Genomic DNA, 16,606 nt, shown 5'->3' with positions numbered 1-16,606 from the left:
TGGTTTTGGTGGGTCTTTGTGCACTGGGGTTGTTTCTTCGCTGTGTTTGGCGAAGGCTTGTCTACTGGAGGAATTCCTTTGGGGTTGCAGAAGGCCTGGTGCAATACAGTTTTTGCGGCGAGCTTATCTGGCGTAGGGAAACTGAAAGGATTGTCAGGTGATTTGAACAGGCAGTCTTGAATTTGGTGGTTTTTTTTGCAAGCAACTCTGAGGATGTGATTGAGCGCACTTTGCTGAAGAGACGTAAGATAGTTCCAGGTGGGACAATTACCAAGCGAGTTATTTCTAGACACCAAGCGGAGTCGTACCACGCCTACTGGATGGTCAGAAAAGTTTGTGTAGGGTTTACCTCTCGGAGGGTTGCGCATTTGAACGAAACGTTATCGAGAAGTTGCCGAGATGGGCGTCAATACTTTGCTGCGCCCCACATTGCATACTTCACCGAGGCAACCGAAACTGAGGTTAAATGTTGCTGCAAGATTGCGTAGCGGTGCCCATGTGGGTGTCGTAATCGGAAGCCAAGGTCTAAAATGTAACAGTGTCGAAAGTCTTGAGCCGGGATGGCTGCATGCGGATCCAAAGTCTTCTTTCAGGTGGGATATGATTTAACGGTCCTGCTGTTTCCGAGGGCGTGTTGTTGATTCACACGTGCCTTATTTCTTGGACCTTCGGTTCAATTTCCCCATATTTGCTGGGGTCTGCGCTAGAGATCCCTGTGATAGCTGGAGATTACAAAGTCACTATGTGGTTTTTCTTGCACGAAATTTTCCCTCAGCAGCTGGATGCCGGATGAGGGTTACGTTGTTATCATCTCTGCTAGAAATTAAACGAATTACAGAGCTTGTTGTTTGTTTCTCTTCAAAAGTTCAGAAGATTGTGCTTGGTGTGTTGTTTAGATCGTCGCGCTGGTGATAGCATTATACTTTTTCGTACTTTTGATAACTTCGACTGAATACTATTCAAAGGGGATAGCCGTCCATGGAGCTGAAATTGGATTTGTGTTAAGGTAATTAGAAGAGAGTAGCCTCTTGAAAGCTCCATCGCGTCGTACTGTGAAGGAATGTATAGATTAAGCTGTAGTTTTGGTTTCCTCTTCGTTTCTAGGCAGCTTTTATTTGTTTGATTTCTTTTTGTAGCTGAGGATGAGCTGCTTTGCGGCGGCGCTTGGTTTTTCAGTCTATCTCACTTCGCTTTTCTGTGTATCATCGAAAGTTTGTCCTTACTTTGCTCTTCTTTCGCGAAGCGGCCGTACGTTGCTGGAGGGCGCAAAATTAGCAACTTACTCCACCTCCCGGAATACTGGGTTAGGAATATCAAAGTATTGACATGCTGCCTATCCAGCAATTCTCATTTTCCACAAGATGAGGCTGAATTTTGCGCACAGTAAATTTTGTCAAAACAGCTCGTAGATGTGATTGAATTACGTTCTTAGATTGAATGGTGGATTTGATGCAACAGGCGAAGCGTTGCTTCTCCATCGCACAGGTGCTTCTTCCAAGATCATGGTGCGGAAGTGATTCAGACTGTTAGTGACGAAACTGTGTTGAAACCAATAGGCACAAACGACTATGAAACAAAACAGGGACCCTTGCCGATTGAAGATGGAACAGTTGTGGAAGTTTTGTTACCCACGATGCAGGTAGGCATATTTGCCATGCAAGGGGAAGCTGATAGTGACTGGAATGTGGTGAAGTTTTGTTAACACAGGGTTATCCAGATTAGGAGTGATCGCGATTAGGTATTTCAGTTTACACCGTCTGTATATTGTTGAATGTGTAAATGGAGTTCAGATATGTTTATGGAATGGAAGTGAAATGACTTGTTTTGCTTCTTTTTCCGTCAGGTCCAGTCTTTGGAGGAGCAAGAGAAATTGGCCGCAACCCCAGCACACCCCGAGGGTCTCTACGGTAAGGATCTGTTCTGTCCTTACAATCGGATGCTTCATTAAACTATTCTGCTGTTAAATTATGATGTGAAGGCAACCTTAATTGTCTGCCATTGCACTTTGTTCCTAATAGTATTTCTGTCGTAAATTTTATTTTGCACTCACGTGAACAGCGTGTTTTCATTGTACGAAAAATTTGTCGTAATGACTTTCATTCTGTGTTCAAGTTATGCTTCCATCATGGATAGTATATACTGTTTAAAGGTCATGTTTGGTTCCGTAGTGCATGCCGTGTGCGAGCTTAAAAATTAGCGTAATTTTTCCATTTGGCAATTGAAAGAATCCACCATTGGGTGTGTTGGTATGGCGAATCTTTTTTAATTTTCAATTTTAATTTTGATTTTTTGAGTGAGATAAGGAATGAGTTTAGAGAGGCTTTAGTGTAAATAGTTTATTTAAGCTGTATGTCAACTTAATATCAAGTAAGGGAAGCCAAGGTGAAATATGGATCACTGGCTTATACGAGGGACGGGGTTGGAATGCTGCCATGCCAGCAATGTATCCTACATTTGTCGCTACATGCTTTATGGAGCGAGTCTGGCGCTTTGCATTACCCCTGGTGGTAGCCCAGCTGCACGAATCTCTACTTCCTGTTGCTGTGATTAGCTTTGTTGGCCAGGTACTTTTGTCTTCCAGCCTTTCCCCTCTTACGGAGTGTTGTGTGTATGGTTTGCATGCGTAGTTCAGCCCTCTTTGGCAGCTATTTTGCCTCCTGCTTTGTGGAGCACACCTGGCGCTTTGCCTGGCCTGCTGTCATAGCCGTGATGCACCATACCCTACTTCCTGTTGCTGTGGTCAGCTTTGTGAGTCAGGTAGGCTTTCATACCTCTCGGTTGCAGCGATTCACAAGATCTGCAGTTGTTGACCTAGATGGTCGGCTTTGACTGGCGGAGATTCAATTTTGATCTTGGTCATTGCAGCAACCGGGTCATTCATTTAGTTTTTTGAAGTAAAGCTCTCGAGACATTGAGGATAACAGTGATGGGCCGGGTCCTAAGTCTTCATGGCGTCTTTTGATTCACTGCAGTTATTTGCGGTGTGATAAGAAAGTGAACTTATGTGGCATACGAACTGTTGGCAGCTTGTAATATTTGCAGCAGGTCCTTGGGTGGGAGCTTTGATGGATTCCATGCCTCGGGTGGATGCGTTTAAGTGCCTATGTGTTGTACAGGTAATTACAGTGTGGATTTTGCGATGCAGTTTAATGGGTTGTATCTTTGTTTACGTGAGTTTGCCTTTTCTGAGAATGAGTTGAGGCTTCGTCATATTCAAGTTTATCAGGACAGTTGCAAAGTAGTTTATTATTGTTCTGCAGTTAATATAAAATCCCCTTTACTATCTTCCAGACACTCTCCATGTTAACTTCAGCAAGTGTCACCATCTATGCCCTTAGTGGAGCAGCGCCTATGGCTTCTACGGCCACTGTATTATTTCTTCAACCCTGGTTTTTGGTACTTGTTGCTGCCTCCGCTGTGGAGCGGTTGGCTGGGCTAGCTACTGGCGTAGCCTTTGAAAGAGACTGGGTGGTTTTGGTAAGCTTCTGTGCTGATGTTATTAGTAATCCTTTCTAGAATGGATCGGGGATCTTTTGGAGACGATGCATATATTGAGTGTATGACGCTTCCTACGGTTTTACAATCATGTTGGCTGAAGCTGATTAATACTCTGGAATATACAGCATCCATCTCTAATAGCCATGCGTTTCTATTTTAAGGTTTTTAAGCACATGAAGTTATTGGAGTAAGTGCCGTTAGTTGGAATAGATTTGGCAGAACGGCAATATTGTCTGTGTTTCAGACGGCTTTGGCCTAAACGTCAAGTTTTTACTACATAGGCTTTTTGGAACTTATTATCATTTGTGATTGTTTGATCAGCTGGCAGGAGCTAATCGGCCGATTGCCCTAGCAAATGCAAATGCCATTCTTCGCAGGGTTGAGCTGGTGTGCGAGGTATCACTTGAGATCGATATTACATTGATTATGTTGTAGTAATTTTGGTCGCTTACTTCAGTCACCTTTTTTCTCTTTTAGTGTGACCAGGTTCATTCGTCTTTTATAGACCTCGGAAGCTTGCTGAAGTTTTAATGAGAGACTGTTTCGTTTCGCAGATATCAGGTCCCTTCATTTTTGGGATACTTTTATCCCAATTTGACCCAAAATTGTGCGTGAAGTGGGCGGTGGTAGTAATGATCGTCTCTCTTCCTGTTCTTGTAAGTCTGGTACCTTCCTTTTGTGTGGCTTCAAATACCATCGGTGAAGTAGGATGTGGAGAACATCTGCAATGGAGTTGGTCTGGTTGGAAAAGCGTAGTTTAATAATTTTTTGATGAGTGGAAAGTGCATCGAGTTAAATTGATTTTTTTAATGGCTATTTGCAGCTGAACCTGGTAGATAGTACCGATAGACTTTCCAAGGGGACGTTACAGCGTCCAAAACATGCAAACCCTGGGGACAAGACTAAGGGCAGCACTGCAGACACACATCATGAAGAAGCAGGTAACAGATCAAAGCCGTTTTGTTTTACATATGTGATTGTGATGAGTTCTAGTTGTGTAGAATTGTCTGCAAAATTGTCCATGCTAAAATTGTGGGAATCAAGTATGTGATGTAGACACATGGATTTGTTGAAGCATTCATGACACTGTTGTACGACTACTATATGTCTAATCTGCTGGATGTGCATGGTTGCTTTGTTTATGAGGGTCTTATTTTCAGCGTGTTCATCAGTGACTTCATGAAAGATGCAGAGGAACTAATGGAAGAGATTAATTTTACTTGCAGCAGAGGGAGGCTTGCAAGCTGTCATGAGGGGCTGGAAAGAGTATCTAGCGCAACCTGTACTACCTGCAAGTTTAGCATACGTGCTTCTATATTTCAATGCAGTCTTGGCTCCTGGTGGTTTGATGACAACATATCTCACCCAGCAAGGTACTTAATTTTTTTTGTTCCAGTCTAAGGTCGTCGTGTTTTAGGATAGGTTGGGCGCCTTGATCATTTATATGGTTTAATGACTAACGATGCATGATCAGAAATGCGTGTTTCAGTTGCATACAGTTGCATACACGCATTTTTTTGTACTTCGAACAAAGTTTTAATTCTTTGTACGGAATTTGTGTTCCGGAGTTGTTGAACTCTAGGGAATACTATTGGCACACAGTTCTTTGCATCAAAACTCATTTTTCGAATCTGCAATGACAGGAGTAAATGCATCACTGGTTGGTCTGTTTAGAGGATTGTGCGCTCTAATGGGATTTGCTGCCACCTTTCTCTCAGCTACGATGATCAGCAAGTTTGGGGTGTTGAAGGTACGCTTGCCATGTCGATTCATCACGACTTAATATGTACATAATTGTTTGTGTAATATACAACGACAAGCTTAAAAGTGATTGGTCATTCATTCGAGTTGTGAACTAACGTGTGGGTACTGTATTGTGTCTGAGCAGGCAGGTGCAGCTTCGTTAATTTTCCAAGCTTTGGTACTTGCAATGGCGGTCACAGTATACTTGAGCAACCCTATCGGGCCGCAGGCCTCATTGGTTTTGTTTCTCTTTTTAACCGTGAGTTGCAATGAACTCTTCTTCTTGTAGTCAAGGAAGTGAAACTGCTCCACGTCAATTGACAGTGCTGTTGTGCATGGAATCTGCTGGAAAGTAGCAAGACGTGTGTTTTACACAGTATTCTCGTTGTGAAGAAAATTGCAGTCCATTTTTCTAACAGGTTTGTTGCTTCTTGTTCAGGTGATATCTCGATTAGGTTACTGGGCTTATGATATGGTAGATGCCCAAATTTTTCAAACTGCGATTCCAGCTACACAAGCTAATCTTGTGGGAACAACAGAAGTATCATTAGCAAGCTTAGCGGAACTAGTTATGCTGGGAGTTGCAATCGTGGCCAATGACGTAAAATATTTTGGAGGTTTAGCAGCTCTATCGATGGCCTCAGTAGTGGGTGCTGCCTGGATTTATTGGCACTGGTTGGCAAATCCAACTGATGATCAAAGGCGGTTATTTCCTCATGACCCACATTTTGATGATTCAAACAAAGCTAGGCAGTTAGCTCTGCAAAAGCTGGTCCCGTCGTCCTTGTAATAATTTTTGTCGAGACTTTCAAATGCGAAGTAGTTATCCTTCAGAATATTCATTTTCTTCTTGGATAAAGGTACTGTTATATGGTCCCTACTACTGAAAAGCATTTGATGTCTATTTATTGGTGTAGGACGTGAATGTAGTTAGTGATGTGAGGGCAGGCTCATGCGTATATGAGTGATATCTGGAGATACATCCATGCTAGGATAAAGATCCATGTGCATCAATTTGTATCTCATCCGGAGTTGGATAACCTCACCAGTCAACTACACCCCCTGTAAACTTTGTTGTACATAAAGCTTCTATTTTTCCGCAACTTACAAGATACAAGATGTATAAGCTCTTTATGTCTCATTATTAGATGGAGTACCTTTTGCTCAGATGTATTGCGGTTCACCGCCAGAATGCTTTCTTAAATGACCGAACCTTATCTGTTCTTGCTGGACTTGTCTATATCTTTCAAGCTCATGTCACCCTGAATTAAGACTAATGCCTCGCGAAGTTTTACGAGATTGCTCGATTAGACAACTGGAAGCTTAGATAGTCAAGTTGACCAAGAATTGTCCACTGTATGGAATGCTAAAAGGTGGTCCATTGAAATAAACCTTGCGGAAAATAAGATCGTACATTCTGCTGGTGGGGTGGTAGTAGTCAAAGAAAATATGGTGCTGCGGATCATCACAAGGACGGGAATAGGGTATGCAGATGAATTTGCCATTGAGCTTACCTACTCCGCAGCAGGCAGCATGTGTGAAGTTGAAACCTGACGCGCAACCAATTCAGAGGAGTCATCACATATATGATTATGTACTACTGTTTTATAGAACTCTTAGCAAATACTTTCATCAAAGAACTTACCATACATGGCTGGGTTGTTGATTGCTTCCATGAGCGGATCATACAAATTACTGTACACAAGATGGAAATCCTCGAGCTCCTCTCTCAGTTGTAAGAGCATGTTCTTCAGAGCGTCGTTATATTTTTCGCTAACGTCATTAAGAAACTCGACGCAATTGCCAGCCGTGAGGTTGTATTTGGTGATTTGCGAAGGACAACACCCCAGAGGTGCTAGTCCAGCGACTCCTACCTTGCGAACACCCAAATCGTACAAAACCTGGTTCACACAAACAATCTGTACATGAAGCGATTCATCTGCTGTTGAAACCATTGGTGGTGTTGGTGAAATTTTGTTGTACACGGATACTGTTATGAACAACAATCCTTACCTTTAATTGACTGGATACGGTACTTATGAGTAGCTGCATGAGATCTTGGATGGATATACCATGTGGGGTAGTGGGGATAAGGAAGTAGTAACCATTGACAAAATCGTTGCTTCCAGAGATTAAGTAGAAGATCGATTTACGGAAAAAATCTTCGCCAGCTTTCTTACCGAGCAGTTTATAGATTTCTGGTTGCGTCGAATCCCGGAAGTATTCTAATTGTTTCCATGTCGTGATTATCTCCCCCTGTCACACAGGTCAAGTGCTCTGTTAACGAACAATCTCCGAATGATTGATTCTGGAACTGGTAATGTCTTGCATATAATTTCCTCAGTTTTTAGGTTTTGCGATTCATATTACATCCAAGTCTGTTTTGTTTTAGCCATAACTTACGAAGAACATGCCGGTGGAGTTAAGAATGCCTGATCCAGCAGAGGCGTAGTTCACTCCTTGAAGCAGTTTTTGTCCCTTAGTTGATGAATCCAGAAAAGGTGGCACCAAAGGCAGCCCCAATTCTTCCGCTGCAGTAAGACATACATTTTGGGTCAAAAGTCTTACAAGGCAATGGCAAGCCACAATCCAACACGAATCCAAAACGTGGCTATCGACAACTCACCTAAAAAATCCACAGCAGTTCGTCCGTTTGTAAATCGTCCAGTGGCCATGTGCGTGTCGAATTGACGCCCATATGGTGGATGATTGGATTTGGCGAGGGAAATGAGGTGATTGTTATTGCCCGGATCGGCAAGGGAGTCTCCAAAGATGAAGAGCGCTGGCACCAGCGGCGCTTTACCAGCGGTTGTCAATGTTGCAGAAGAAAACCCCGCAATTATAGGTACTAAAGCACCTAACCAGACAACCCACTGCATTAGTTGTTTGCTGATTGCTCTCGTCATGGCAATCTCTCTAGAAGCTATAAAGTCCAAGTAGCTTTTATGAAGAAATCCACAAGAAATGATTCATTGGCAACGCGCACATTTGCAGCCCTGTCAGTAATCATACATATAGAGCTCAGCTGTAGACGTACAATCTACGTGAGGCGTGGGACTCCTGCGCTATCTTTATGTCTTATCCAAGTTTCATTAACCTGCTTTTAAGGGACATAACATGCCTTAGCGTGCAGTGCATCGAAGCCGAATACCTCGTACACAACTTGCTTCTCCGTTCTCCCACTGCAAATCCTTGCCCCTGATGCACGCTGTGGAAGACGTGTGATGTCCACCAGGGGGGCTAGCAGTCCACCGGAACACAAATTTTCCATGTAAGAAGAGAATCCGATCGTTTCTGAGATTCAGCCCGAAGACGACGAACTTCAATGGCTACCTTCATCGATTCAGCTGTTACAAATTTAAAAAAAGGGCCTAAAACCGGCGGTCGTGCTTGTGTTAATGCAACGAAACGTGTCAAAGCCAGCATCGTACTTTCGCTGCCACCCAGAAACGCAAAGTCAAAAACCTGCGGTTGCATTGTGAAGCAAAATTCTTGAATCAGACCTCTGAACTGTTCAGATTAACACTCCTCGCATGAGAAAGTTCGAAACTCTCATACACCAGAGTCTCTCTAATGTTATCCTGTTCATATTCGATCCTCTTGACTCACAAGACAGTTGCTCCACAACCCATGGTTTTAGTATACTCCGTCCCTGAGCTTCGTCTGGGCGCCTGTTTTCACTTTTGTCGGTGAAGCTTTCACAATTCATGGTTCGTTATCATGGTTTCTCTCATGAAGAACTGACACTAGCTGTAGAATGTTGGCTGATCTTAGCATTAGCCCGGATAAAAGAAGGCATCACATGGGTGGAGCCCAATTGTTGAGGTCATGCGTGTTTCATGAAGATAATGTGAACTTGCTCTTCAACAAACATCTCGATAGTTCACCCTATTTGTGCTCTCCCGTCATTAAGAAGTGACGTCCGCACATCATTCATTTGTTCAAGTTTGACTTGCGGAGATATTCGATTCATTCATTTAGAGTATTCTCCGCATTTCAAATTCAAACCAAGCAATTGTTTGCATGTGCAGGTTGCCAAGAAGTAATGTATAAAGCATGGTAAAGAAGACACAATTCCCTCATCTGCCCACGAAGAAAAGACCGGCTGTAGCGGACTGATGCAACTCAGAATCGCCGACATTACGCATATACTCTAAAGCGGCAGGAATCATGCTGGGACAGCACCAAGTGCACGCAACCTCTTAATCCCATTTGCAAGGCAATCACGAAGAGACCTATCACTGATCAATCCTTGGTGGTCAGTTGAGACAAACTGTTCCACGATTCCGCTTCAGTAAACGTGATGTTACTTCCCATCGAATCCTACTCTCTTCAGTATCAACTGAAACCCGATAATCTGGTCTCCATCATGCAGATCATCACCTTAGCAGCATTAGAGAAGCAACACTGGGCCCAGGCAGTGAAGGCGTGCAAGCAACGAAGAAGCGTGAAAGATAGTGTGTGAGTTGCACTAAATTTCTGGCACGTTGGCTCTTCAGTAATTCATTCGAGAATTTTTGCACCCATTTCTTCTGGTTGCATCACTCTCATGCTCTCTGGTTTCTAGAAGCAAGTGACAGCAGGAAGTGCGTGGATAGTATGAGGAATCGACCTTTTGGAATGGGGACAAACTTCTGGTATCATAACCTGTGGTTGCATCCATATGTAAACAGTACAAAGAACGGCAAAATCATCATGGAAAGGGGGTGCTTGGTGGTGTTGCTTGGATCACAAAAGAGTGCAGGTTTGAGCACATGGCTGCTTGACCCCAACAGCTCACTTGTAGTCCAGCAATCTACGGAAGGACTGCATGTTGCTGGCATGCCTTGTGTTACCCTGGATGCTTTCAAACACCTTCCTAGATCATGCCAAAATAAGTTACAGTAAGTGTCAACTCTTTGCAGACCTTGAAAAACTTCATGCTTTGCCAATTCGAAATTGTAGGTTTTTGGTGGTCAACCCCATTGAAGTTTTGTAGTGGAATTCAATTTGTTAAGTTGGTGGTTAGTTATCCAAAGTAAAAATGAGTGGTTTAAGGAGTTTTTATACTTAGAAGTCTATTTGTAAAGGTCATAGTTCAAATTCTTATGTTTGGTAAAGAAAAGCACTTATTTGGAAGTCTTGGCTTTTGGACATGGTATTAGGATAGAAGAAGACCAAATCATTCTTTTAATACAAGTTCAAATATGTCCACTAATATCTTGATTCTAATAATTGTTTGAAGTATAAAAAATAGATTTGTTCTTTTTAAAATTATTACATGTAGAAATTTCTTGAGATAGATCAAATTGAAATCTTGAGGGACAATACTATTCATGCCATGTAAACAAAAGTGCATTCTATCTCATTTTTTTTTTATTTGTAGGAGCTTTAAACTAATTTTTATAAATATAAAGCTAATGAAGTGAGGTATTCAATTTCAATCAATCAAAGGATTTAATAGTTAAAACCTTTCACCTTATTCTTATATATAATGTTTTATTGGAAAGACTTGACTTTACTTCTATTATTTCTTTTTATATTAATATATTTATATATTTTAAAATTATAATAATTTTGGTAATAAATATTTAATCTAGTGTTTTTATATAGCAAAAATAATATCAATATGTGTTTGAGCCTTGGTCCTTTCAAATAGTTTTAGAAGTAACCACATACTTCAACTCTTGTCAATGACATAGTCCAAATAGAATTAGAAGAAGACAACATATTCTTATGTCAATGGAGAATAGAAAGTAAAAAATAAGAGATAAATATGAGATAGAAAAAAGATTAGAATGACTATTTCTAATTATAAAGAAACTAGAATATAAGTGAGATTAGAATACAAAAAAAGTATTAAAAAGAGTGAGGATGGTCTTTCTCTTGCCTCCATATATACTAGCTATGAGAAAAGTCTTACTTCTATTTACCTAAGTAATATAGGTATTAATTACAATTCTAATGTGTAAAAAATATAACACAAATTCAAAAAATAATATGTATTTTTTACATCTTTAAATATCCACTTCATAATAAATTTTGTATTCTTTTATTTATAGATTAGACCAAATTTTATCTATAAGCATATAACAAAGTTGTGCTATAAGTTTCAAAGGTTTTTTACAATAAAATTTTAATATTATAATAAATAATATATATATATATATATATATATATCCAAATACTTAATATAAATCACATAATTATATTTATTTATTTTAATAAATAAAATTTAATATATTCATAATAGATAAAATTTAATATATTCATAATAGATAAATTTAAATATTCCTTTATACTAATTAGAATGTTTGGAAGTTACAAGATTTTTTTTATTAAACATCTGATATTTCTATCTATAACCATTTAACTACTAGATATTTTACAAAATACCACATCTTTAATTTTTAAATAAAAATATTTCTTAGATAAAGATATGCATTATTTTTTCCACAATAATAGAAATTACAATTATTCAATTACAATGATATGCATTCCTCATCAAGAAACAATTAATGCCTCATGCAGTAATTTCATGAATTTGACATAAAACTAATAGGATTATTATTCACATATGCTAATTACCTAATGGCTTTGATCGAATTTTTATTTATATTAACTATCCATCTAGTGAAACTTCTATTTTATACTGACTTTGTAGTGCCACTCATTCTTCAACTATAATTTGCATATTAGGACACGTATAATCTTAGTTACAGAAGTATCAACACAAGAAAATTTATTATTATTTTTGTAAATATAAATATATATATATATATATATATATATATTTATCAAGATCAAATATCACATATTTGATTCTTTAGACACATATTTGATCTGTGTCTAAAGAATCTAAGTTCACAAGTGAATAGAAAATCTACTAAATTTTTACTGCACGAGGCAAATTCAAAAAAACCTCATTTTAAAAAAAAAATTCTATATCTTTGAAATTAAAATTATTTATTACTTATAACGTTGTTACTGTTATTCCTCTCTTGTGATAACTATTATTCATTTTCGAGATGAAGATTCCATCCTTTACTGCGAGTATGAATTGGAATGAAAAGTTCATCCATCCCCTCGGTGCCACATCAGCAGCCGTGTTCTGGCGCGAACTGCCACGTCATCCCTCGTGGTCGAGCATCGTTACCTTTTTCGGAAAAGCTTCCTCCGAAGCTCAGTGATCGTGTTTCCCAAAGAGGGGGATGGTTCTTCGACACACTCTTCTGCAATAAGGATCGAAGCTCGCGGTGCCAGCAGCGGATGCTGGACGATGAGCGAGAACGAGGCTGCTGTGGCTGTGAAGGGAGTCACCGTGCAGCTCTGCCAGAGCGCGTTTTAGTGACCTTTTTGTGTGGAGTGTTTGGCCTTCTTCACCTCATCTCGAGTGTCTGATTTTGGAGGATTGAAGCTAGGTTGCAAGCACATCCTGCTAACAGAGGAAAGGATTTCCTCCGCCCGTAGATGCTCTGTCTTAAGCTCTGGATGCTTTGAAGCGCTGGTAGCCGTTTTTGATGGATTGAGAGAGAATGTGGATATTAGGTTCTGACAGAGTTATGGCGAATTTCATGTTTCTGCTCTTGATCTTTTCGTCTTCATATCTCAGTCTGGAATTACATTATGCTGTTGTGACCTAAGTGATTTTTGGGATGAAGTCCTAGAGTTTGCCAGTTTAGGTTTGAATCATGGCGGATGTAGCATGCTTCTGCATAACGATGGAAAGTGTAGAATTCTCAGTTTGTTAAAACGAAGAAGTCTTTCCAATAACACGATCCTTAGAGTTTTTTTTCAATTCCACTGGCTGAGGAGCACCGTCTCCTCTTTCGTCTGAGGATAAACTTGTAAAATTGATCTTATCATTTACTTGTCGTGCTCAGGGAGTGTTATTAAATAGCCATTGTATTGACGTTCTGTGCGTTAGTTGTAGAAATTAAAGCAAGCGCATCTTCAAAGGGTAGGCAGTCACCGATCACTTCTAATTCCGATTTTAGATCTGATTGTCTTGTGTTGAAGAAAAACGATTGATCAACTCTCCAAATGCAAGAACAGCGCAAGATCCTCACGACTTGAAAACGAATTTTAAATTCGAGTCATGGCCACGAACGCTACATCAGGCATTTCTAACTTGGACTGTGGAGGAATAAAAAAAGCTTCTGCGCCAACCAGGGCATCATGTGCATCTCTCCGACGTTTTGTTATACATAATATAGCTTGGGCATCGTTCCGTCGTTGTGAAAATTCATGCGAGAGGAAGGTCACATTAGTATTGTGAAGGGAGCTCCCGTTCTTGCATACAGATGCTCTTCTTTACACCCTTTGGACGAGTGATGACCACCCATAGACCCGACTGTCTCCGAATTTGAGCATCACCTGATGAAACGTACTTTGTCAGCTCTTTCAGGTGACAATGGCGTCGCAATTTTAGTGTCGCTTATGGATGTTTTCTCCATTGGCCGTAAGAAAAGCCCCCTTTCCAACATAGGTGGTCGCACTGAAAGTTTGGAAGCACTGATTGAGCAGGTATGTGTGCAATTTGTGACCAAGCAGCACTCTTGAGATATCATTTGGTACTCTATTTTTGTTTAGTGTAAGGTGACTTAGCAGTATTTATTTTTTTATTTTTATTTATTTATTTTTTACAGTATGAGGCCTAGCTTGTTTGTTGATGTTAGAAATTGGAAGTATTGACATTAATATTGGGTGTACTCGTAATTATATTTTGTTAGAAAATGTTTGATTTTAATTTGAATTGACAAGTCATTCTAACATTTATGCATTTTGTTGGTTGTGTGCATTCAAGTAAACATTCTTAAGAGGAGTTTGTTTAGAATGGAGATAGTTTCTTGAGGGTGTCTTAAAAGCAGGGAGAGAGGGTTTTGTGAGCAAAGAAAGCGATTGAGAGTAAGAGAAGTGATTTGTGTGGTTATTTTTTCTTTCTTGTAATACAATGCTTTTTTAGGAACTTGGATACCAAGATATAGTCATAGTCACGAGTTTGGAGTGGATAGATTGAAATGTTTAATATTGAGTTTTAAAAAAGAGTATTTTGAGTTTTGGAAACATTTTAAGATTCTTTGAATTTAATTTTTTAAAATAAAAATAGTTTATTTATTTATTTATTTATTATTATCAAGTTTGAATATTCTCTCTCCTTCTTTAACATGATTTTTATTAAAGAACAAGATCTATAAATGCCATGGACATACATAATTATTTCAAGAGTTATTTAGATAATATGAATAAGTAGAAGTAAATAAAGGTAGTTAAATTTGATAATATTTTGTGAAAGAGCTCCTAAAAAGTTTCATAAATGTAGTTTTGCTTTTGTATGTGTTTATAAGTGATTGGTAGGTTGAAAACTTAGCCAATAAGTTGGCTATGTGTCACACATGTTGGTGACTTGTAGTATAAGTTGGACATTTGGTATACATATTAGAAGTTTGTTTTGTAAATTAAATATATATCCTATAAATGAGACATGTGGCACACATGTAAGAAACTTGTTTTGCAAATTAAAGATATGTCTTATAAGTTGGATATGTATTGGAATTACAATAGAACGTTGCTTATAACTCTTAATTAAATAGTATATATAGAGGCAAAAATAAGATCATTCTTACTCTTATCAACTTTTTTTTGCTTCTAATCTAGTTTTAAGAGTTTTTAGCTTTCTAATTTTTGGCAATAACTACTCTAATTTCTTTTTGTATTGACAAAACAAAGAATGTACCACCAAAAGGTGACCTTAAAGTGAAGAAATACAATTAACGTATGAAGAAGGCCTTTGATACTATTGCAACAAATTTGAATGAAAAAATTTATTCACATTGAATATATCAAAAGACTAATTGAAGCATAAAAATTCTTTGCAATATTTCTTAGAAGCTTTCCAACATTATTTTTAGAAATCATAAATTCTTCATATATAAGATAGAAGATACTAAAGATCCAATGGCACAAATTGAGAATGCAAAGGAATTTGCAAATTAACTTCTTGTTATAGATAAGCCAATAGAAGATATTAATGTAGTGGTGGCCTTGTTCATAAATTTGCTAGATTTTTGTAATAACTTCATCAAAGATTTGGAATCCATCAATATGAAAGATATTACCATAGACTATGTCACAAAAAGATTGAACCATGAAGTGACCAAGTATAAAGAAAAAGAACCTAAAAGCTAGGATTTTCCTATACTTCCTTTTAAAGACAAAAGAAGCTATTCTAACCAACACCTTACTGTAAAAATATGTTTTACTTGTTGCAAACTTGGTCACATTATTGTCATGGACATACACATGTAAACTAATAATTACCTATCTGATTAGATAGAAGTAGGTAAAAATAGGTAGAAATAGGTTAATTCCATAATATCTTCTTTAAAAGCTTCCTAGAAACTTCATAGACACTGCTTTGACTCTATAGGTGTTTATAATTGATTTTTTAGGTTAAAAACGTAGTCAACAAGTTAACCATGTGCCATACATGTTTGGTAACTTGAAAAACAAGCTGAATATGTGGTGCACATATAGAAAACTTGCCTTGTAAGCTAAGGCATTTGTTTTGTAAAGTCAACACATATTAAAGATCCTATAGAATATCGCCATGTAGCTCCTAGTTAGATAATATAAATAGAAGTAAGAGTGAAGCCCTCTTCACTCTTGTCAATTCTTTTCTTGCTTCTAGTCTAAATTCAAGAGTTTCTAGTTTCTTTGTCTTTTGACAATAACCATTCCAATTTCCTTTTAATATACATATTTCTTTATTTCCATTTTGTTATACTTGTTTATTTACTTTCATCAAGTTGTTGTCTCTAATTGCTCATAATTGCTTCAAAACTAAGATGTTTAAAAAAAAGCATATTAACAATTAAGGAGATAAATATGATGGACCATGTTAAATGAACTTATTGGTGATAATGTGTTTTAAACAAGTTTTTTTTTTTTTTTTTTTTTTTTTTCATAGATGTATAAATTTTATTCATTTTTCCTCTTCTCCTTTGCAAAGTTTGAATAAATTATCATAATAATAATAGTAAGTCATATCTCAATTAAACACAGTTTGACAATTTATTCTAAACTCCGACAAATGAAAATTCTATGCTGAAATACAACCCAACAATCTAGGCTTCATGTTTGACATCGATCGAAGCACAGCATTCACTCAAAGCGGGTGTTAATGATATCACAACAGATTTGGCCGGAGCCACTTACAGACTGTAATACAATCATTCAAGTAATACACCAATTCGACCACTTTCAGTTCAAAACAACAGATTTCACGATCTGAGTTATAATTTTCCATTGCAGCAATGCATGTCCGATATCTCCAACCCTAAGAGCTTTTGAACCAGATTCGCGACCTCGCACGTTGTAAAGGATT

General features: G+C 38.4%; 2 protein-coding genes and 1 long non-coding RNA gene across 13 annotated transcripts; 2 read left to right on the top strand and 1 right to left on the bottom strand.

Annotated features, from left to right (window-relative positions):
* The first annotated feature begins 24 nt into the window (after nucleotides 1–24).
* Nucleotides 25–6,344, top strand: LOC112277491 (solute carrier family 40 member 3, chloroplastic). Of its 11 annotated transcripts, none has more exons than XM_090247344.1 (14): nucleotides 327–593; nucleotides 1,244–1,318; nucleotides 1,459–1,639; nucleotides 1,844–1,907; nucleotides 2,633–2,757; nucleotides 3,027–3,116; nucleotides 3,292–3,477; nucleotides 3,820–3,894; nucleotides 4,053–4,154; nucleotides 4,322–4,439; nucleotides 4,728–4,871; nucleotides 5,142–5,248; nucleotides 5,387–5,500; nucleotides 5,681–6,344. In XM_090247344.1, exons 1-14 carry the CDS (start codon nucleotides 400–402, stop codon nucleotides 6,029–6,031), a joined length of 1,926 nt encoding a protein of 641 aa, XP_090103470.1. In that variant the 5' UTR covers nucleotides 327–399; the 3' UTR covers nucleotides 6,032–6,344. The 11 variants fall into 11 exon arrangements, with proteins under 11 accessions (XP_090103478.1, XP_090103477.1, XP_090103470.1 ...); XM_090247343.1 differs by having other exon boundaries at nucleotides 4,725–4,871; XM_090247350.1 differs by having other exon boundaries at nucleotides 1,213–1,318; nucleotides 4,725–4,871.
* LOC112277120 (GDSL esterase/lipase 7) lies at nucleotides 6,312–9,413 on the bottom strand. The gene is made up of 8 exons (XM_024509118.3): nucleotides 9,333–9,413; nucleotides 8,745–8,822; nucleotides 8,393–8,570; nucleotides 7,868–8,098; nucleotides 7,645–7,772; nucleotides 7,255–7,497; nucleotides 6,887–7,142; nucleotides 6,312–6,791 (listed from the first exon to the last, which is right to left on the bottom strand). Exons 1-8 carry the CDS (start codon nucleotides 9,411–9,413, stop codon nucleotides 6,565–6,567), a joined length of 1,422 nt encoding a protein of 473 aa, XP_024364886.3. The 3' UTR covers nucleotides 6,312–6,564.
* Nucleotides 9,414–12,456: 3,043 nt separating this feature from the next.
* On the top strand, nucleotides 12,457–14,345 carry LOC149986279 (uncharacterized). Its single transcript, XR_016500971.1, has 2 exons — nucleotides 12,457–13,746; nucleotides 14,027–14,345. It is a non-coding gene; the product is annotated as an uncharacterized LOC149986279 (long non-coding RNA).
* The last annotated feature ends 2,261 nt before the right edge of the window (nucleotides 14,346–16,606 follow it).

The sequence above is a fragment of the Physcomitrium patens genome, chromosome 25 (genome assembly GCF_059467195.1).
Source record: "Physcomitrium patens ecotype Gransden chromosome 25, ASM5946719v1, whole genome shotgun sequence".
NCBI lineage: Eukaryota > Viridiplantae > Streptophyta > Bryopsida > Funariales > Funariaceae > Physcomitrium > Physcomitrium patens.
This window is presented reverse-complemented; position numbering and strand designations above follow the sequence as displayed.

What these genes read in the sequence shown, in the direction of transcription:
- LOC112277491 (XM_090247343.1), top strand. Translation starts at nt 400, where the DNA reads ATGGGCGTCAATACTTTGCTGCGCCCCACATTGCATACTTCACCGAGG. An exon ending in GCAAGTTTGGGGTGTTGAAG is followed by an intron (nt 5,249 to 5,386) that starts GTACGCTTGCCA and finishes GTGTCTGAGCAG; the next exon opens with GCAGGTGCAGCTTCGTTAAT. An exon ending in TTTTGTTTCTCTTTTTAACC is followed by an intron (nt 5,501 to 5,680) that starts GTGAGTTGCAAT and finishes CTTCTTGTTCAG; the next exon opens with GTGATATCTCGATTAGGTTA.
- LOC112277120 (XM_024509118.3), bottom strand. Translation starts at nt 9,413, where the DNA reads ATGATTCCTGCCGCTTTAGAGTATATGCGTAATGTCGGCGATTCTGAG. An exon ending in CTACAGCCGGTCTTTTCTTC is followed by an intron (nt 8,823 to 9,332) that starts GTGGGCAGATGA and finishes GAATATGAACAG; the next exon opens with GATAACATTAGAGAGACTCT. An exon ending in AGAAGCAAGTTGTGTACGAG is followed by an intron (nt 8,099 to 8,392) that starts GTATTCGGCTTC and finishes TTGTCTGGTTAG; the next exon opens with GTGCTTTAGTACCTATAATT.